This window comes from Chelonia mydas, chromosome 9, assembly GCF_015237465.2.
Source record: "Chelonia mydas isolate rCheMyd1 chromosome 9, rCheMyd1.pri.v2, whole genome shotgun sequence".
Taxonomy (NCBI): Eukaryota; Metazoa; Chordata; order Testudines; family Cheloniidae; genus Chelonia; species Chelonia mydas.
In genome coordinates this window covers 64375264-64398377 of record NC_057855.1, presented here as the reverse complement: position 1 = coordinate 64398377, position 23114 = coordinate 64375264, and the positions used below count along the sequence as shown (strand labels likewise).

At 45.0% G+C, this 23114-nt stretch overlaps 1 protein-coding gene across 3 annotated transcripts in view; it reads right to left on the bottom strand.

The window, feature by feature from the left end:
• Positions 1 to 5477: 5477 nt before the first annotated feature.
• Positions 5478 to 23114, bottom strand: part of PCDH19 (protocadherin 19) — a 113998-nt gene continuing 96361 nt past the window's right edge. For 2 of the 3 annotated variants that reach the window (XM_007063910.4, XM_027826361.3), the window contains exon 5: positions 5478 to 11442. In XM_007063910.4, the coding sequence (XP_007063972.2) occupies positions 10853 to 11442 (590 nt within the window). In that variant the 3' untranslated portion in view covers positions 5478 to 10852. The remainder of the gene's footprint in view (positions 11443 to 23114) is intronic. The other variant, XM_043522247.1, reaches the window with a different exon arrangement.

The following is a 23114-nucleotide window of genomic DNA, read 5'->3' as shown; positions in this document are numbered from 1 at the left end:
CTTCTCTTTGTGAATTTAATAGTCAATGTATATGATAATTCATTGCCTGCTAATCCAATTTGGCTGCATTTAGATATTCCAGTTTAACTTCAAATGGAAGACACATAACATAAAAAATAATATTCAGAAGAAACAGAAATGAGTGTTCTCTGTGAACCAGCTCTGAACTGTGGCAGGGACAAAGAGAAGCTTTCACCTTCCCCTAATGTTGGGGTTTGCAGGGACTGGGCCAGCCCTGGAAGGAGGTTAGAGCAGTCTGAAGAGTGCCCTAACTTGTGGCCCCTTCCATAGGGGGTGTTGTGCAGGGGAACACCCTGGCTAAGCCTCCTCCTTCCTCTGGCCCCTGTTGTGCAAGCCTAGGGGACCGCCTAGGGCAGGGGATTTCCCTGAGGGAGCCCATGGTGTCTCTTGGCACCTGCACAGACTGAGCAAAGTGGGCACAGCACATGAGCGCACTGCCTCCAGGGCAGCCAGTGACGCCGCAAGACTCATGCACTGTCCCATCAGCATGCCTCCAATATGGCCTAGAGGGAGGCAGTCTCCACAGCCCATTCTATCCTTGGCCTCCACTTAGTCTGTGAATGAAGGGGCCAGATGTGAGGGTGGTTTGCTGACGCGCACAGCTGCTTCCTGGGAAACAAGCTGAAGCGCACCATCTTGTTTCACATAAGCCACTATACAGCCCTCAGATGGCAGCAGCTTCAAGTCAGCAGCAGCCTGGGCAAGCCAAGGTGAAAGGTGCCATCCCGTTAGCAGTCCCCTTTGTAGTTTTACCAGTGACAAGATGCTCTGTATAATTTTGATATATTTGGAACCGTAATTGAAAATATGAAAGAAATATAAAGAACTTACAGTAAATATCGAATGTGTCTTCCTGCGGACCAGTAAGTCACAGCTGGGTTCCATACACATAGCGTAGATCATGGCCCCATTAAAAGCTGTGCGCTAGATCCCCACCTAGTGAAGATTGGCATAGCTTCTCCGACTTCAGTGGTTTCACACCAGCTGAGGATCTGGCCCTCACTGTTAATATGGAAGGAGGCCTTGAGAAGAATAGAATTTAGTGCATTATTCAGGGACAGCATAATTTCTGAAAAGAAATCCCTTCCTTATCGGTGAGCTGCTATAAATCATCCTCTCTCGCCTCCATCAGCCAAAGCCCTTTTCTGGGTCTGTTATTTATGCAAACTTCAATACAAACATTTATTGTCTAAACACGCAGTGGCCTTAAGATGCTCAGTTCTTTGGGGTATGCCGGAGGAGACACAGTATACTGACAGCTGTCTAGCAGAGCAGGAGGGGAAGATATCATAGCACTGACATTTCAAATGGCTCTCAGCTGGCTGTAACCAGGAGCCTTGCAGCATATGAAATGCACTGACGGGTTAGGACAGTTTTATTAAATCATGCCCTGATCCAATTCCCACTGAAGTCAATGTAAGTCCTTGCAAGGAATCCAATGGCAGTTGGACTGGGACCATAGAGTGAAATTCATCCCTAAGTAGAGGATCAACACAAGACCTTCACTCTTGTGTTGGTGCTCTGCGCGATGTGAATTTCACTCTCATGCAATTTGCCAATGAGTTCAAGACCCACAACTAGAGCCAGGTTTCAGGGACCCAACTGGGAGCTCTGTTGAAACCTGGCCATCAGCAAGCTAAGTGAATGATAACCACCACCAATTACCAGTGCACTTGGGTTATATAGAAACATACCTGGGACATTCACAGCTCAGCAGGTTTGTTCTAGCCGGACATATCTGGAAAGGTCAGTAGCACTGAACGGGTTAAGCTCAAACACACTCCCACAGGATGTGTGTTTCCCACCATGAGATTGCAGAAGGCGTTTTTCCCACTGGTTTTGCAGAGAAGGCAAACACTGGAAAGAATTTGCTAAAGCAATCCCATGAAATCACCCACCCTCAGGAACAGCGCTCCAAAAACCAAAGGAAGGTTTAAGCCATTCTTAGCTCTGCTCTGCCCTCTGAAGGGACGTGCGCTGGCATGTGTCTTGGGAAGATGAGCCACCAAGCAGTAGCCAATTCCCGCACTAGGTAGCCTGCAGCACGATGCAGCAGAGTGCCCTGGCACGTGACACTAATCAGTGAGGACCCAGCTGCTCCACAGCCCCTATAGCAGGCTCCCCAAGGCTGCAGCAAGGTTGCTGCCAGTCCCCTCCCATTTAAACTACTGCTAGTTAAGAGTCATTGTTCCTGGCTCTCCTAATTTCTCCCAAAGCCCCAAGAAGCTGCCTGTTTGCAGGCTGCCATCCAGACCCACTACCTGTGGAGAGCTGGTGAGATCTTCCTATAGGCCTGATCAATGCTGCTCCTAAAATCATCCTAAGATGCTCCCCTCCCCTCTCCCATCCCCCATGGCGAGAGCCACCTCTGCATCATTCCCACCTCGGGTGGCCCAACGAAGGATGAGGCATTGCTGGTTTGGTGAATCACGCTGGAGTTGCTTATGAAGCAGAACAGAGCACTCAGTGTCCGGAGAGCAATGTACTCACTTTAATACGCATGTTTTTATCACCCATTTACATGAAAATCTGTGAGCAAAAGAATCACGCCCATGACTTGAAAGCCTCTGTGGCCTCGTCTACACCCGCCTTTCCTGGGAAATTTCCCACAGTCACACCATCACCGGTGCAGCCCCACTAGTGATAGCAACACTGGGAGCATTAGTATAATCAGGGCATGCACACCACTTGCATTCTTACCGCTGTGTTTAGACCCGTTCTGAGCAGAGACAGACCACGCTGCAGGACAAATCCTGTGCCTTGCCTACACCCATGCTCCCACTATGGCTACCACCAGCCAGTATGGGGAGTTAAAGCACACTGCAAGGGATTCACACAACCACCTCCACACCACTTAAGTCACACATTAAAGATAATATTTGTCTGTATGGTGCATGGTTCCCTATGCTGGCATGAATTTAATTCTAAGGGCCCAGGGCTTTATGGGGTGCCTCCTATGGGCCCTCTGTACTAGGGCAAATTTCACTCTATCAGTCCAACTCTGCTTAGATTTAGCACAGATCAACACAACTCTGTGGGGCCAGGTTTCCATATGCTCAGCACCTACAGATGAGGTGAGATTTTCAGAGGAGCCTGGCTTCCCTGTAGGCCCCTAAAAATGGGTCAGATTTTCAATACCTGTCACTTCCATTGCTCTGCTCATGTTCACATTTCCTCTTCCTCCCGCCCTCCTGTTTGTCTCTCTTATATCCACTCACTGGGCCCTGCCTGACGGCTAGACTGGAGCAGAGGCTGTCTTCTTTGTTACTTGTCTGTACAGTGCTTGGCACAATGGGGACTTGATCCCCGATTGGGGTTCCTAAGCACTCCCCTAGTACAAATAATAATAAGAAATAGATAAAAGTGCTCGGCCCCAGCTGCTCCTATTGTGATTCTTATGGTCAGATTTTCAAGGTTTCGGCACCAATGTGCATCCAACACGCTGAGCTCTTTGAAAATCTGGCCCCCAGAGCCCTGTGCTACAGGCTGAACCAAAGATGCTTTTCTTTTGGCATTACTCTCCTTAGCAGATTTCTAATGGAAATGAATAGCCTGCAGAACACAATGCTAAAAATTAATCTGCTACAATCTAACCTCACGGTAAAAGGTTATTACACAAATGCAGACCCTTACCCCCATACAAAGAGCCATGCCAAGCCTGACCCACCAGGGAAGTACTTAATGTGGGGTTAAAGTGGTGCAAACAATTTTGTGCAGGTCCTTCACAATGCAGTGAATTCAGCCACAATGGATCTTCAGAACTAAAAACCCACCAAGGGCTCAACCCTGCATCCTTTGCTCACTCACAGCTCTCTGAAAGGACATGGGAGTACTGAGTGTTCAAGGAATACAGGATCTGCAGCGAAGCACAGATTTTTTTTCTTCCATACATTGCAATGTAGAGGGATTTTCTCCTCTGGCTTGTAACAGGGCTGCCACTTACTGAGTGCCCCTTCATGCCCAGAGATCCCCCTGCAGCACCCTGCCTCTCTTCTCCCTCTTCAGGTCCCCTAATGAGCTCTACATAGTCTCTCTTATGAGTAGAGCCACACTCCGCTCAAGGCTGGTTTCATGACCACAATCAGTCCCACATAGTCCTTAAGGTCTCAAAAATAAAGTTCCGCATTGCAACGCCAGAGCTCACATTTATCTCTGGTTCTTCGTCCACTCACATGGAGTTGTTCTCCTGCCAGCATCTGTTCTTCGCAGGGTCCCCACTCCTAGCCATTTCTAGCTCAGCCTTCTGGCTCTAGCTTCTTTCTGCTACCGGCACTTCTCCTGTTCCAAGGGAAGTGATTATCTGTAAACTACCTTCCTCCAGAGTGCACCTCTCGACTGGTCTGACCCCACCTTACATTCCAGGGCTCCTGATCTGGGCCTTAAACGGACACCGTCCTGGATTTTTTCCCCATCCAACTACTAATTCTCTGGCACTACTTCCTATCTTCTGCTACAAGGCCATCCTCTGAGCCTTTGTTCATTCCATCTTCCTGGAACGAGGTCATCTGGCCCCCTCTATTGTTAAAGGGCCAGTATAGGCTGTTACATCGCTCCAGTGTTAAATCTCAGAATCTGGCAGTTTTTAATGGATAATCCTAGAGGAACCTTCACTATTGTATCATACTGCTGTAATCTTCACCATTGCTTTAAAGATAAAGACAGCAAATATAAATCTGTTTTTAAACTATTATTCCCATCATCACCATCAGCCACTCCACTTCCTCACCTGTTTCTGAAAGGAACTCCCCAAACAGACCCCACTGGATAATTATTTTTCTGCAGGATATTTAGGTTTGTTTAGTCTTTCACCAAAACTTCGAGATCATGTGTTTTAGCTAAAATGAGTAAAGATCCAGTTAATGGAAGAAAACTAATATAACACCCCCTTATGGGTGAAATTCACCCCAGTACAAGACCTGCAGAAGGATAATCAATTAAGGGCAGAGAAAGTTCCCTAACCAATTCTCTAGGTCCTCCAAAGAGACCTCCTGCAACACCTGGAAAGGCAAGACGTGCTTTCCCTCATATTCCTGTGGTAGAAAGCACGTGGAAGAAACATTTTATAGGCCTTCTTTACAAACAATGAAGAAGGAAAGGGGGCAAACACCCACTTTTTTCCCTTCCTTTGCAATTCACATTTAAGCCCTCCACATGGGCTGTAAGTGGAATTTAAATGGAAGAGAGGGGCTTAAGTGGTCCCAATGCACTTACAAGGAATTTCACCCTCCCGTGAACCTATTATAGATCTGAGATTTAAAACATTTCAAAATAAGGCTGCTATGTTAAAACTGGGCAGTTGCCTCTGGATATTACAGTATCCATTTTAGCACCAGCTGAAATTCTACAGGGTTAAGAAAAGACCATGTGAATAGCTCTGTTTGCATTCGTTTCTACCAGGCCAACAATCCGAGGCAATCACAAGCAAACCCTCTTAGTCATATTTAACCAAACACTTATTTTCCATTTTATTCAATAATTGCCTTTAATATTAAAATGCATTAGATGCCTGAAGCGGGGGAGGGGGGAAATCACATTGAAGTGGAAAACAAAGGTCTCATCAGATGAGAGAAACAATGTGGCAGGTACACCATTTTGAAACAGAACTGTAATAATTTAATAAAGCTGCTTTATCATCTTCATAAAATAGACAGAATGGTGATTTTTTTTCCATTTTTTTGTTTACAATGATTCCATCACTGTGAAAATGTACATAACATACATATCAGCATATACAACAATTTATTCTTCATATAATCAGCAACAGAGACACCTTGATGAATCGTACTGTACTTAAGTCCCACTGAAATCCGCCTTGCTTTCGCGGGCAATTATGGTGTCATCAGGCTGGTCAGCAGGCTACAGAAGCTTGTAGCTCTAAGACTTAAGATCTTCTGCAACCAATACCTTAGCATTTGAATAGTGCAAGGAGGTATTTGTTGCTGAAAACTAGCTTGCACTCGGTCAGCTCTTGTCACTAAAGATTATATCCCAGCTCATATCAGCTGAACATCAGCTGATGCCAGTAAAGAATCCATTTCACCAGGGCTTGCAACAGAGTTAGCTGGGTTCTTCTGCTAAGGTTAAATGCACCTCGTAAGTTGGATAAAGTATCATCTGTAGAGGCAAAAGCAGCTGTAGCAACAAGATCATCCATTTCCCCCAATGACAGACAAATGTGTTTCTATTCGTCATTAGTTTTTTTCCCCCCAGAGTAATTTCAACATATTAATCAGACAGTGTGTTCTTCACAAAAGCAACTTGTTTCCTATTTGAAAAAAAGTAATTCACTTCTGCACAATATGTGATCCACAGGCCATCTCCAGCTTCACAATAAAACAGGGATAACCGCAACAACTTCATCAGGACAATGCATTAAGTGCTTATGGATTATTTTTTAAACCATCAATCCACCCTCCCGTAACCCTCCCCTCCCATACTCCCCTTTGTATATATCAGCATAAAAATAAAACCAGTGCTGCAAGATTTCAATGTAAGGAAAAGAAAATTCCACTTGTGAAAGGATTTTCTAAAGAGATTCTATCAAGTAGGTAAATATTACACTTTGAGTAGAGCATGTCATGAATTTACTCATAGACTGTATCTTTGGGGTCTGAAATCCAGAGGTGCTGCATGCACAATGCAGTATTGGTTTCATTTTGGGTTGTGGATGATTGGCACCTCTGGAAATCAGGCTCTTGTTAAATGTGGTATAAACTACTACGCCATTCTTACTTCCCTGTGTAAATAGGTAGGCAGAGCAAGTTTGCCTGAAGGAAATATTGGGGGGGGGGGGGGGACATCACATTCAAACGATTTTCCTGTGCCGAATTTGGTAACAATATAAATTCTAAAGAGAGCTTCATTACATCTTGTCCAAAAAAACCATCCTGGGTCATTCACATTTTGATATGGTTAATTTAGCTACTTTAAAAATTATATTACAGCTCAGCCAGAAGCTCTGAACTGATTTCAAATGAGAGAGGGAAAGCAAGTGGGAATAGGAAATATTTGGAAGAGAACTCTGTGGGCGATGAACCTTTTCCAGTCCCTCTCCTGGTTCTTCTTCTCATAAGATAGCAATATGTCATGGAGGTGCCTTAGGCACTCAAGATCCCAAGCTTCAGCACAGGCCAGGATGGGAAAGACTGTTGTTTAAATGGTTTACTTGGAGGCAGTAGGGCTTACTGACCTCTTAAAACTCCCTTTTAATAAAGAAATATTTCACATATTTTCTGGGCTGCGCTTTTATTTCTAGTGGCAAGGAATGTTTCTAATGGGTAAATCAGAGAAATATTTTATTTTTCTTTTCAGTTAGCATCTATTTTCCTCCCAGTGCCAGGCTGGTGCTGGCAGCTCAATAGTCAGAGGCCCATGTTCAGTAGAAATCAACAGCTGGACTCTTCTGTCCATTTTATATTCACCAGGTCAGGTGACAGGGGACCCTCGCCTAGTCACTCCTTGGATGGGGAGAAGGAGGGCTGTGGGAAAGGAATAGGACGGTCCAATTTTCACAGCACAGTGTAGTGGATGGTGGAGAATCCACACTGATTGGCTATCCTCTCCTCTCCCGTGTTGCCTGATGGATTGTTGCTCTCAGTTCCATAGAAGATAACGTGCAAGCACTTCTGGGCAAATTATTTGGCTTGGGGAGTTAAGTCCCAATCCAACCTCTCAGGAAAACCAATGGGAGACTTCAGTGGAGCTGGATCAAGATAACCCAAGGCAGGAATCATGATGTTAGTCAGTGCTGGAATTTAGCCAGAGCTCAGCCATAGAGTCAGATTACATTAAAGTATGGTCATACTTATGTGTGTATGTTTGGGGAGAGAAGGTGGATCTATGACCTTGATCTGAACATGACGTTCTTGGCTAAATAGTTTCCTACTTGTTGCAGACATGGAGTTGTGGGGTGGGGAATGGGGCTCTCTCCTATCACAGTGAGGGGTCATGTCTTCGGCTCTCTTCAGGGAAGCCTTTTGGCTATTCCTCATCAGCTCCCTTTTGTGAAGTTACTTGAATGGCTCATTTCAGGGAAATGACCTGCCATTAATGCAGCACGACACCCACCCGTTTCAAGTCAGGAGAGCTTGCATCATGCAATCGGATAAGTTCAGTTCACACCATTTGCAACACACACATCCCCACCTGGGTTTGTTTACATTTGGGGGTGTGAAAATTCAAAATCTCAAGGTAACTCTTGGATGGAGAGTTTCACTGAACTTGGTGCAAAACTAATGAACTTCCTGGATTTTGTAACAAAATCCAAGCAGTAAAACTCAGGAGTTTGAAGAAACCCAAGCCTTTTTTGTGGGATCTCCAAGAGACAGCAAAAGGTTCATATAAACTTCAACTCATTTTGTCAGCTAGCCTAAGGCAACCAGAGTCTTTGAGCATCCTAAGTAGAGGCCCCTGATATCAAAAGTTTCATGATTGCCATCGGTTATCCATATGAGCCTGAAGAATATGTGTGTTGGAGGGTGGGGGAACAGTACTATAGACTAATTCTGAGTTACCGCTCACACACACACACACACACACACAAAATCCCTCTATAAACAATTTTCTGCCAATCAATGAGGATTAATTTCTGCAGTTAACAAAAAGATATCCAACAAGCTTCTGTGGCTCAGTAAGTAGGGACATGAATTTTCACTGAATAAAGCTCTCAGAAGTTAACAAATACGGTAACATCATAATGAACAAACACTCATCTTAATATTACAGGCAGTCCAGTAACTTAAACTCCCCCAAAACCAACCTGTTTCTTCTATTGCTCATATAATACATCCACTTGCAAAAAATATATATTTTAATGACAGCAGAACAGCACCCCAGATACGAAAAACTAGAATAAAAAGAACATACCATTTAAAAATGAATCAAACTTCAAAATTAAAGGAAAAAAAGAAATATGGCTCAGTTTTAGAGGGACAGATGCAGTCACATCTACTAAGGGGATTCCATCTGCATGAGGTAGCAATCAACACCAATAAAGAAAACTTTAGTGATTTCATCAGAAGTTCCTTTTGATAAATTATTTTCAAACTCCTGGATCCATAAGACATACTGGTAATGTACCAATTGGAGTAGTTAAAAACTCAACCATATCCATTTTATCCACCTTCTCTAAAGAAAAGAAATGACTGGAGCTTATTTGATTTCTAGGACAATAACAATTGGAAGCTCTTTTCCTGATGACATTTTTAATTTAAATAAATCAAAGTAATGAGAATGTTATCAAGATACATTAGTACTAGGAAGTCTGTTTCTCTAGAAACCATTGTTTTCAGTTCATTGGCAGAGCAAATGTTAGCAATATCTGTATTTTTCCCTCCCTCATAATGAACTGTTACGCTCTAATGAATATTCTTTTTGGTAGAAAAGTCTGTCAAATAAAGGGTTACTAATTCACAAACCATCATCCTCCACCCCACCCCACTCAAACCTAATCTGAACTATTATGTAGTGCAGGAGAGCAGAGAATATACAATGCTGTGAAAATCTTTACAGCTCCCCTCCTTTCTACAAAATGGCTGTTCAAGTAGCTAAAATGGTCTTTTTTCTTTTAAAAATCAATTTTATATGTGCAAATTTGTAACCACATAAAATTATGAGAGAAAATAATGTCTCTTTTTTCTTCTCCATATGGAAGGCACATTAATTTGATTAGTAGTGGTGTTACATTTCACCTATCTGTCCCTACACGTATATCCTTCTATTGCTTACTCTATACCTATTTATGATGCAGGATAAACAGAAATAATACCACTCTAAAATCCCTCCCATGATGAGATACACACACTCACGCAGGTACTTAGTGTAATCATGACTGGGGAGTGTTGAATCAGGAAGTGTGTGTCTAACCAAGATGCTAATTTAGATCTGTTATACAATTCCCTCGCTTTGAGATGATTAGAGACAGGGAAGATCTAAACCTGGGAACTAATAACTTACGGAGAAGCTTTTCCATGCAGTGCCTTGACATTACACACACACAAAAAAAAAAAAAAAAAAAAAGATCTCAAAACGTTCAGCCCGCTGCATCTGACAACTGCAAATTAGGCAGCAGAATATCCCCCAAATGACTTTCCACAATGATCTATCATAGTACTGTGAAAACAAGTATAGGATGTATGGGGTGCTGGAGGGCAAGATGGGGGGAAAACACTCCTAACATTGGCTTTGAAATTAGCAGTTTCCCCAAGTTTTAAATATATCTGTGTTTTTTTAAACTTGAAAGCCTTTTGCCATCACTAGACAAACAGTAATTTGCAATATCAAATACGATAACAGTACAGATAGGCATGTGATAGCAAAAGGATTCTTAATGCAGGGGTGTCCACAGCAAAATAGCAACATTTTAAAGTACAAACAGCCTTAAAACTCATTGAATTGTTCTTTTAACAGTGGTACACAAGAAATGGCCATTAAATTGTATTGACTACAAAAACATCAGGGTGATTATTAAAGATGGCCGGATAAGGACTTTTCAATTCAATTCATTACAAAGAATGGCAATTTATTATAGAGAGTTTTGATATATAAAAATATATAAATTGAAAATACTCCATACATAATACTTCTTTATAACTGAACTGGTCTCACCTTCACCCCCACCCCGTGACAAAAGAAAAACAAGCTAATTTGCTTCAACTGAACACCCCTGCTGGTTGCTGAAACAAGTGGGATTGTCACATTAACGATAGCTTCATTTATAAACAATACATTTAGGGAAAGCTCTTAAATACAGCAATTTGTGAACCACTGGTAAGCAATTAAAAACAATATGCGCTTGTAGTAGTGTTGGTTCTCCTTTTTTATATGGTGCCATTTAGAGCACTATGTCTTTTAGTCTCTTCACTCCTGGTGAGTCTTTTTCTCTACATTCTTGCAGAAGTGGGTTAATTTCATGCATTATATTTTCACTGTCTGCCCCTCTAGGCTCTGCTTCGGTGGGCCGAGAAGGGCCATTGTTTACAAATTGCTCCAGGTCGCGATTTACCGGGCAGTGCATTATGTTGTATGAGACTGAAGGTTTGCTAGACAGGGGGCTCTTCAGATGAAGGGGTGACGTGATGGGGCTCACAGCTTCACAGCCATTCCCCGCTTCACGGACTGCGCCATTTACCTTTGGGCTGCAGATGGGCAGATCCACTGTTCTTTTGCCTTTCAGGTTGACGATACGCTCGTCGGCCAGGGGTTCACTCCCATCTTTGCCAAACGTTGCAAAAGTTCTTTTTGTACTACAGTCTTCATAAGACTCTGTATCCACAGTGGTAGCTTCTATAGAGAGTGCCATGACATTCCTTCCATGCTCGGGGGATTTTGCACGACTGGGGACAGAGTTCCGGGGCATCCAGCATCTATCTGAGTGACCAAGGATCCGACACTCTTCCCTACAATGAAATCCATCAGTTTGATCTGTGTGAAGAAAATACAATGGCTTATGAAATTGAGGATTCTTTCTTTCTGGAAGCTGACCCTGCAATCCTTACTCACACATGTGGTACATAGAAACTAACACCAAAGTCCCATCAGATATCATGGTGTAAATACTTATATACTCACACACACGCAGACAATCTAAGTATTCATTACCAGAGTAGGATGTGCTAGGACATGGATACTGGCTTCCAGGGGATTCTCAGGAAGTTTGCAGGATCAGACCCTTTCTATTATGCCTACGTAAATGTTAGTTACTTTCAAACAAACAGCAGACATTTTTAAAGTGACATTTTAAAGGGGCATTTTATTGCATTTTTTATTATTATTATTATTTTAACGGGCTGAAGTTCAATTTCCAACAGGTTGTGTGTCATTTGCTTTTTGCTGCTACCAGAACTAAAACCTAAAGGGAAACAACTTACGATAGGAAATAAATTAAAACGGGTTTGTCTCATGTGTCAAGCTGCTTAGAGTCAGCATTTCTGTTTTCAGTAACCAATGCTAAAAGGCACTCTGCTTTAACTTTGTTCAACATGAAAAATCTGAGCATAAATTCTACATCTGGGATTGCCATTTGTTTGTATTTTTGTTGATTTTTACATTTTGCTTAATTCCCTGTTGGCCTCCCACACAATTGCAGAGGCTTTGTAAATAACCAGCACCATCTCCTTCCACTGAAGATTAAATTTGTCACTCCCAGCACTTGATCTCCATTCGTATGGGAATAATAAAGATTCTCTCCCTGCCGTCTGCTCCAGAACCTAAGGCTGCAACTAGAAGCATTTCCATTGTTGATATGCGGGATAATATTTTGCACTTCTACAGCACCTTTTATCTCAAAGCTCTTTACAAAAACTAAGGATCACATTTTCAATCTCTGCTCAAAATCATATCAGGTCGGATTGTCACAGGGGGAATCTATTCCTCCAATAGTGGCCAGAGCTCACTATGCTGGGGTTTTGGTCAGTGGATCTGCATAGTTTGTGAACCCATTGGCCACACCCATGGCCCACACAGGGTGTGGAGTTCCCCTACACAGCCACTTTGTGGCCAGTCCTCCCTGTGAAGAAGAAATTCTGTGGTTCTGCACCTTTTTCAGGACTCCCACATTCAAGCAAGGGAACACATTTTCCCCTTGTACATCACACAGTTCTTTTGTGAACTCGGAAAATATTATCCCCCTTCTACAAATGGTCAAATGACACACACAGAGGTTCAGTGACTTGTCTGAAGCGCTAATGTGAATCTGTGGCAGAGTTGGGAATAGAATCCAGAAGTCTTGACTCTCACTGCCTTGTCCTAAGAACTAGACCATTTAATACAGATAACATCCCAGGTTTTTCCAGTATTTGCTTTTGACTCTAGTGTTTTCTTCATTTGATCAGAACTTGTAGCTGAAGACAACTCAGTAAACCTTTGCAAAGCACACACATTTCATTCAAAATTATGTAGCAGAGGTTCTCAAACTGTGGTCTGCAGACCACCAGTGGTCCACGAGCTCCATTCAGGAGGTCCGTGGATAGTTCCTTCTAAGGTGCACGCCTGGGCGGCCACACACAAAAGAATGAAGGGCCACCCACCTAATTAGTGGAGCTGCGCAGGCATGACTCCACTAATTAGGTGCCCGGACCCCAGAGAAGATGCATATGTAAGGTGAGATGCAGGTGGGAGGGGGCAATGGGGTGGGAAGAGGAGGTGGGGAGAATATGGGACGTGCAGGGCTGCGGCGGCCAGAGAAAGAGGTGACTTTCCCTAGCTCCAGAGCTGCGACTGCCGGGGAGAGACCCCCACTGCTTTCCAGCCCCAGCTCGGGGGCTGCCACTGCAGGGAAGAGACGCCCACTCCTTCCCAGCCCCAGCTCGGGGGCTGCCGCAGCGGGGAAGAGAGGGCACATCCATCACATTAGAAAGGTAAGACTACTGATATTAAAATATGAGTTGTGTGCTTTTATTTGTAGAACAAAAAAACATTAATTATTATTAAGGGTTTTTTATATAGCACTTTTATCCAAAACGCTTTACAATAGTTAGCTAACGGTTCAAACAACATTTGGAAAGATCATTTAGTGGGCTGCCGAGACCCTCAGCAATTTTCAAGTCGTCCATGAAAAAAAAAGTTTGAGAACCACTGTTATGTAGCATATTCTTATTGTAATTTGTACACAAATAAACTAACTACCCAGTGTGGTCAAGAGTTAATGTTAATAATAATACAATAATGCATTCAGTCCTTGCCAGTTTGAAATACTGAAACCCACAGAGGTGCAGACTCAGCTTTGGTTTGCTTCCTGTCCACCTGAAAACAGTTCGTTTTGATGCTTTGTACTTCTGTGCACATCACCTCAGCTTTTCAGATACATTTGTATTTTCACCACATTCTAGCACAAGGGCGGCTGATAAAAATTCTCAGCACATAGCACAATGCACCAAAATATGAGCAGCTTAACACTTACAGAGAATCAGCTAGTAAAAAGCAAACCTAGAAAAAAGAGAGAAAAACCAATTCATTGAAAATCTATGTCTAAAATGTTAGCAATTTCTCTACATCACAGCAGCTACCCCATTGTACAAAAGGCAATGTTGACTGGCTGTGCAGGAGGTCTGGATTTCAGTAGCCTTCTCTACAGTGTTTTCAGAGAATGATGCGCTCAGCTTTACATGTAGAACAACCTGCATTAGGAGCTGCCTAAATGCTGTTATACTTTGATTTTGTTACTTTCAGTTACTGCTCTGTCTGGGAGGTGAATGGTTCCCTCCTTTGACTTGTTATTGACAAATGGTTAGGTATTTGTTTTCAGAAAGTCATCTATAGCCTGCATAGCAGAACTGATTGGAATCCATGAATAGCAGGGGTTGGGGAGAGCTGGGGAATGTTACGTTTATGGACATTGTTTGATTTCTTTTAAGAAGAAAATTAGTGATTGTGAAAGATGCAGGACTGACTCCCTGTTTATTCCCAGAACTGGTACAGTGCAGGTAGCATAACAGCTAGCTTTGCCAGGTTGTTCCTATCCCCCACAATATGCCTCAACTTTGTTCTGGAGACCATCTCAAAAAGTAAGATGGCGGCTTCATCTCTGTCCCACGTAACTTGCTGGACTCACTACAGAGATTGTTAGCTCTGGTAGCAGGTTTCAGATGCCCACAAGGAACTGCACTGACACAAGCTAATTCATAGAATCATAGAATATCAGGGTTGGAAGGGACCTCAGGAGGTCAACTAGTCCAACCCCCTGCTCAAAGCAGGACCGATCCCCGACTAAATCATCCCAGCCAGGGCTTTGTCAAGCCTGACCTTAAAAACTTCTAGAGAAGGAGATTCCACCACCTCCCTAGGTAACGCATTCCAGTGTTTCACCACCCTCATAGTGAAAAAGTTTTTCCTAATATCCAACCTAAATCTCCCCCACTGCAACTTGAGACCATTACTCCTTGTTTTGTCATCTGCTACCACTGAGAACAGTCTAGACCCATCCTCTTTGGAACCCCCTTTCAGGTAGTTGAAAGCAGCTATCAAATCCCCCCTCATTCTTCTCTTCTGAAGACTAAACATCCCCAGTTCCCTCAGCCTCTCCTCATAAGTCATGTGTTCCAGTCCCCTAATCATTTTTGTTGCCCTCCGCTGGACTCTTTCCAATTTTTCCCCATCCTTCTTGTAGTGTAGGGCCCAAAACTGGACATAGTATTCCAGATGAGGCCTCACCAATAGAGGGGAATGATCACGTCCCTCGATCTGCTGGCAATGCCCCTACTTATACATCCCTAAATGTCATTGGCCTTCTTGGCAACAAGGGCACACTGTTGACTCATATCCAACTTCTCGTCCACTGTAACCCCTAGGTCCTTTTCTGCAGAACTGCTGCCAAGCCATTCGGTCCCTAGTCTGTAGCAGTGCATTGGATTCTTCCGTCCTAAGTGCAGGACTCTGCACTTGTCCTTGTTGAACCTCATCAGATTTCTTTTGGCCCAATCCTCCAATTTGTCTAGGTCCCTCTGTATCCTATCCCTACCCTCCAGCGTATCTACCACTCCACCCAGTTTAGTGTCATTTGCAAACTTGTTGAGGGTGCAATCCACACCATCCTCCAGATCATTTATGAAGATATTGAACAAAACCGGCCCGAGGACCGACCCCTGGGGCACTCCACTTGATACCGGCTGCCAACTACACATGGAGCCATTGATCACTACCCGTTGAGCCCGACAATCTAGCCAGCTTTCTATCCACTTTATAGTCCATTAATCCAGCCCATACTTCTTTAACTTGCTGGCAAGAATACTGTGGGAGATCGTGTCAAAAGCTTTGCTAAAGTCAAGGAACAACACGTCCACTGCTTTCCCTTCATCCACAGAGCCAGTTATCTCGTCAAAGAAGGCAATTAGATTAGTCAGGCATGACTTGCCCTTGGTGAATCCATGCTGACTGTTCCTGATCACTTTCCTCTCCCCTAAGTACTTCAGAATTGATTCCTTGAGGACCTGCTCCATGATTTTTCCAGGGACTGAGGTGAGGCTGACTGGCCTGTAGTTCCCAGGATCCTCCTTCTTCCCTTTTTTAAAGATGGGCACTACATTAGCCTTTTTCCAGTCATCTGGGACCTCCCCCGATCGCCATGAGTTTTCAAAGATAATGGCCAATGGCTCTGCAATCACATCCGCCAATTCCTTTAGCACTCTCGGATGCAACACATCCGGCCCCTTGGACTTGTGCTCGTCCAGCTTTTCTAAATAGTCCCGAACCACTTCTTTCTCCACAGAGGGCTGGTCACCTTCTCCCCATGCTCTGCTGCCCAGTGCAGTAGTCTGGGAGCTGACCTTGTTCGTGAAGACAGAGGCAAAAAAAGCATTGAGTACATTAGCTTTTTCCACATCCTCTGTCACTAGGTTGCCTCCCTCAGTCAGTAAGGGGCGCACACTTTCCTTGACTTTCTTCTTGTTGCTAACATACCTGAAGAAACCCTTCTTGTTACTTTTAACATCTCTTGCTAGCTGCAACTCCAGGTGTGATTTGGCCTTCCTGATTTCACTCCTGCAAGCCCAAGCAATATTTTTATACTCATCCCTGGTCATTTGTCCAATCTTCCACTTCTTGTAAGCTTCTTTTTTGTATTTAAGAGCAGCAAGGATTTCACTGTTAAGCCAAGCTGGTCGCCTGCCATATTTACTATTCTTTCTACACATCGGGATGGTTTGTCCCTGTAACCTCAATAAGGATTCTTTAAAATACAGCCAGCTCTCCTGGACTCCTTTCCCCCTCATGTTATTCTCCCAGGGGATCTTGCCCATCAGTTCCCTGAGGGAGTCCATTCCTTTTGCAAAAGCCACAAAATGGCAGACAACAACAACTTTGGCTCCCTTCAGATGGCTTGGGCTCTCAGATACCATGCTGATCAGCATGGCATGGATGACCAGGACTTAATCTGAAGTAAAATTTTACTCCATTATAGATGCCAAGGGCAGGTGTGCTAGAGGTAAGCACAGGAATTTCCTTTCCTCTACCAGTGCACCTATGCAAGAGGCAAACATAACTGAGTTTCTAGTGCTCCAGCAGGGCTAAGCACTGATCCCAGAAAGATGATGTTAATGTACGTGACCACAGCTCCAACCCATCTATGCACTAGCCTGCGGCCACTGTGAAACAACCTGAACCCAAGGGAGGAATACCTGTAGAACAGGTGTAATAACTGCCACTCATGTGCAGGCACCCTCTCGCTCCCCTGATGCATTCTGTATGCTCCTGTACCATGCAGGCACAACACCTCTGCGCAGTGTTGGTCTCCTTAGCGTAGCTCCAGTTCACCCAGCCATCACAGCACCCACAATAGTCATTCACATTCATGTACTGTTCCTTTAAAGCAATATTTTTAAACTATCCGAAATAATAAGACAGGAAATTCTTTACAGCTCTAGACCTGCCTGAGCCAATACAATTGTTACGGTCTGTACTAAAAACATTCCTAATGTGAGGAGCAAAGCACAGGTAATAACCACACAGTGCAGTGCACACAATGCAGAAACAACAGGGAGGCAGCTGGCAGTAGGGGACTTCCTGGAACTGGGCAGGAAGATTGCCTGGATCCTTGAATGAGCAAGGTGGGAGCAAGCAAGCTGACAGAGTGGATGGGGCGGGGCGGGGCGGGTGGTGTCACTGGTATGCCACGGAGGCACCAACAGGAAGTAAAGGGAGGAGAGAACAAAGGAGTGGCTGGGAATAGTAAAGAGGCAATAGCTTTCCTTCCTGCAGCAAGGCAGACAATTGACAGCTCCGCTGCCTCCATTTCCTCTCTGCTCCACTACATGGGAGACCCCGAGCCATGGAGCAGGCACCTGAACCCAAATAGGACCACGTGTGTGTGACTGAATGATGGTATTTCCTGAACCCAAGTGCACTGGCCTAGGAAAAACTGGGAGGAATAAGCAACCTAAAACTGATCTGGCAGCATGGAATTCGGACCACAACCTCAGGCTTTAAAAAAGTCTCAAAATAGGGGTCAGATTTTCCAGAGAGCTCAGTATGTTGGAAGCTGAGTGTGTTTGACATTAAGGTCCTAGTTCTGCTGAAAATCAGCTGTAGAGGACCACACGTGGTTAGACAGTGCTGTAGGTAGGGATCACTGAACGAGCAGCATCAGCTCAGCAAGGCAAATGCTGTAAAAAAGGCTATGATTCTGCAGTCTTCCATGCGAGAAGCGTGAAGGGGCAGGTTCTGAACCCCCTAATAAAAGGCAGCAGGTGCACAAAGTAGGTTTTTCCCTAAATCTCCCTGATCCTGGATTATATTCAGAAATTAACCCAGAACAAAACATCATGGATTATACTTAAAACAATTAAACATAATGCTTAATCCCTAACACTTTCCTAAAACAGCCACCCTCAGAACACTTCCCTTCTCTCAACTGCCTCTGCCTTTTATCTTGCTGAGTTGGAACTAATGAAATGCACTTGGCCTGGCAGATACAGCAGAAAGCTCTGCATCTCCACACAGGGACCCTCTCACACAAACAGGAGGAATTACTTCCGCGTGGGCAAAACGTGTTGCCGTTGTATCCTGCTGGAGCCACTACCCTTCCTTATCAGGAAGGTGTGCAAGCCCAGCACATGATCTCCTGGAAAGATCTCCTTGCATGTTCCTACTCAAGGTTTTGGAACAACCCAAATAGAGTCACTCCATCCCAGGTTTTACACAAGACCAAGTGCCTGCTGGGACATGATACTGGGGAGCATTTGGTCAGTTCTATGCACACCTCCAGATGGATGTTTTCAATGAAGCTGTTAGCATTTCACCTTAATATTGATTCCTACAATGTTAGTGTAATGGCCTCAGTGATCTAAGATACTACAGCACTTCTGAAGTCTAATCAGAAAGACAGTGGGCTACTGCTTTTAAGTCAGACAACAGGGGAAAAAACAGTCAGAGCTGAGCATAATCCCAAACATAGAAAGATAAATAACCAACCAACCCAACCACCTCTGGAATAAATAGACTTCTCAAAGAGTAAAGTAAAGCCCATGTTGAGCTCCAGATTTCAAACCACCTCTGTTCCCACCTCAGGGGACTAGCACAAAGGCAATTTACAACGAGCCCCAACCACACACATGTTGTGTCTGTATTGATTTTAAAGGCCTGAGCCATGCAGTCTACAGACAGACAGGCTGGCGAGGAATGAAACTGCTTCAGAAAGGTCTGGTGGAGGAGAGAAACAAACCTGTTTCATCTGCATAAAAAAGGTATAGCCCATATTGCTAACGGGGGTGTGGGTGGGAGGGGGAGAAGGGAGGGGGAAATGGGAGCCAGGGAAGAGACTGGAACAGCATTGATCTCAAGCAACGAACTAGCACTGCAGGAATGAAATTGTGTCAGAACAGTGCCAGTTAGACCCACAGCATGTACAAAGCAGGACTACCTCACAACTGCAGCTTGCTTAGCATCTCAGCAATTTTTTTACAAAAATCTATTGTAGAAATACTTCACCAGCTTCACGTACAAGTCATAAGAGAAAGGGTAAAAAACATCTGTTAATCAAAAATCAGACCAGGATATTGGTCCCCGGAAAGGTAAAAGTCACCATGATTACACTAATACAGTGTTCCTTGACCTGAGCAGCTGACACCTGAGGGGCTGATCCCCATGATTCCTTATTGATAGGCCCTATCAAATTCACAGCCATGAAAAATGTGTCATGAACCGTGAAATCTGGTCTCCCCCCCATCAAATCTGGTCTTTTGTGTGCTTTTACCCTATACTATACAGATTTCACAGGGGAGATCAGCGTTTCTCAAATTGGGGGTCCTGACCCAAAAGGGAGTTGCATGGGAGTTGCAAGGTTATTTTAGGGGGGGTCATGGTATTGCCACCCTTACTTCTGTGCTGCCTTCAGAGCTAGGCAGCTGGAGAGTGGTGGCTGTTGGCTTGTGCCCAGCTCTGAAGGCAGTGTCCCGCCAGCAGCAGTGCAGAAGTAAGGGTGGCAATACTATACCATGCCACCTTTACTTCTGCTCTGCTGCCTTCAGAGCTGGGTGGCCGGAGAGTGGCGGCTGCTGACTGTCCAGCTCTGCAGGCAGGAACGCAGAATTAAGGATGGTAATACCATACCATCCTTACTTCAGTGCTGCTGCTGGCAGCGGCTCTGCCTTCAGAGCTGGGATCCCGGCCAGCAGCTGCTGCTCTCCAGCTGCCCAGCTCTGAAGACAACCCTGTCGCCAGCAGCAGCACAGAAGTAAGTGTAGCGGTACCAGTAGCCTTCCTACAATAACCTTGCAACCCTGCCCCCTGCAAACTTCTTTTTGGGCTACAACCCCTACAATTACAACATTATGAAATTTCAGATTAAAATAGCTGAAATCATGAAACTTATTATTTTTAAAATCCTATGACTGTGAAATTGGCCAAAATGGACCGTGAATTTGTAGAGCCCTACTTATGGACTTCTGTGGACTTCCTTTCAGGCTCTTAGACAAGGTGAACAAGACAAGACATGAGGACAGTGAGGTGAGGTGTGAAAAGATTCTCTGAGAGAACAAGGTAGGGAGAATTCCTGGAAGCAGTGAGTGATCTGAACAAGGAGACAGGGAGACAAAATGTTCTAAATGTAGAGGACCACATGAATGATGGAACAAAGCCAGGCATGGGGAAAGGAGATGAAGGGAACAGTGAGGAGGATCTGGAGCGGTGACAAGAGCAAGAGGCAGTGGGAAGAACCAAGAGTAAAGATGTGCTCAGCAGAGGGGGACTAGAGTGTGTAGGGCTTTGAAGGTGAGGATCTTGACTGCCATGCCATAGAAAACAGCATATCAATGAGTGGGGTGGGGGAGTGAACAAGGCAGAGGACGATGAGGAGGAAAGGGGAGAATCGCTACCTTTTGGATTGGCTGGAGGGGTCAATGGGAGGAAGTGAAGAGGCTGGAGAGGAGACAGTAACAGTCAAGATGAGAGATGAGCAAGCATGGACAAGGGCTACAGCAGTGGGGACAGACGGGCTGACATGGCTGCAAAGAAGCAATGACCTGGAGATAGCCTGATGTGTAATATTATGGACCAACAGAAGACTCCTTCTCCATTGGTGCAAGGAGCAGCTTTCACTGAACTCTAGAACACAAGGGGCTGGGGGAAAGGGAAGCTGTTGCAGCCACAAAGTAGTCAGGAAAATATCAGGGCTTGTTATGGTGCTTGGGCATTTATACAGACTCATGAATTCATGACACCAGTGATATACTGCAGCCTCCACAGTATGACAGGATTCAAACAGTCTGCAATCAAATACCAGACATGGGACGCATGCCCCCTGCTCCACCCTGCTCTCTCCATTCACCCCTTCTGGTCTTTTCTCTTTTCCTCTTTTTTACTTTCACTGTATTTGGGGAGAAGGTTGGGGGAGGTGAGAAAGAGAGATTGCTGTGGCCCCAGTCCTGGGATGTGGCTGAGGAGTCCTCAGTACAGCCCAAAGGTGTGGGGGGGGGGGAGGAGGGGGTGTTTGACACAACCTTTATATCCTTGGATCCCAGGGCAGTTCCTGGGTGTAAGTTAGACCACCCGCAAACACCATTCCTGAAGCTAGGGTTAGTCGGGCATAAAGAAACCAGAGTCATGCCCCTTCTCCCTGCCACACCACTGGAGCTGCAGGGGAGTGGTGTAGGTGATATCACATGGCTCTAGATCAGTGGTCCCAAAACTGTGGGGGCGCGCCCACCTAGGGGGACTTGCAGGAACATTCAGGGGGCAAAGTGGGGCCGGGCCAGGCCTGGGGGATGCAGGGGAGCGAGTGCCACCCAGCTCTGCTCTGCCGACAGCTCCGCTCCAGCTCCAGCCCCAGCCCCGGCTCTTGGCCCCAACCACGACCCGGCCCCAGCGTTGGCCGCAGCTCCTGCTTCTGGCCCCATTCCCAGCTGTGGCTCCTGGCTCCAGCAGCGACTCCGCTTCCAGCCCCGGCTCCTTGAGCAGGCATGGGAAGATTACATTATGGGTGAGGGGCGGGGAGTGACATAAAAGTTTGGGGACCACTGCTCTAGACCAACCCAAGAGTCACTCACATTGGAGGAATTCTCCACTGGCCAGGTAAGCCAGCTCTCAGACTGCTTTGTGCCAACAAAACAACACAAAGCAGCTGTAGTGTGACTGAGGTTCTGGCCTCATAAGTCTCGCAACCTTGTGGCTACTTTACAAGGTTCTATGCCATGGAAGACTCCCCCTTTCCCCAGCGGCTTTACATGCCACCTGCTGCCTGGCATAAGGTGTTGCTTCACAGATGTGAGTCACAGCACGAGCCCTGTGAAGAAACAAACCCCAAAATGGCTTTTTAATCCCACCATCAAGCAGGTACACGTGTACAGTTTTGTTTGGGGAGGTATGTGAAGGGCTGTGCCCCAAATCATCTGTATTTGTAGTGCCTGTGGCAGTTAAGTGTTAACTGAAGCTTCTGCACTACCCGTATTTTTATTCTCCTATTCACAGTCATTCTCCTATTCACCTGAGTTCACTCTAGTCCTGTACAACATGAAAACGGATTGAAGAGATAGCCCATTCAGCTCCCTGAGCAACTGTATTATCTTCAGTTGGATCTCTAGTGCTGGCCAGAGGCAAAGTTAAAACATACCAAGGCGCAAGTGCTAGGGGATTTAATATTTCTGATAAATGGTGGGATGACATGTGCTGTTATACCATCTACAGTGCAATTTGGGCAATCACAATAGTCCCTGGAGTTTCCATTTTTGAACAGAAAATCAGTTCAGAAATCCAAGTCAGAGGAGATTTGGAGAGGCAAATAAGTAGGACTCATTTGTGCTACGCATGGGGAGCAAGGGAAAGAAACAGGGAGCCACATGAAAATGGAAAATAAGAAAGAAAAGGTGAAAAGGACACTCCAAGACTGACTGGGCTTCAGCATGTGTATTTCGGCCAGTGCGATGGAGGAAAAGTACGTGACAAAGTGCTGGACTTCAATTTGCATCAGGTGTTTCAGTGGATTGTGCGGGCGTCTACAGAGGGAATGCCTGGGTGAAGTACAGGCTGCACATGATTCCTGATGGCTCAGGATCCAGTTAAGAATTAAAGCAGCTTGCTATGGACTGATTAGAGCTAAGGCAAGCAAGTAGTAGGCTGGGGAAGCGAAGGTACTAATATCCTAACTGTGATGTTTTGAATGATTGTGGCTG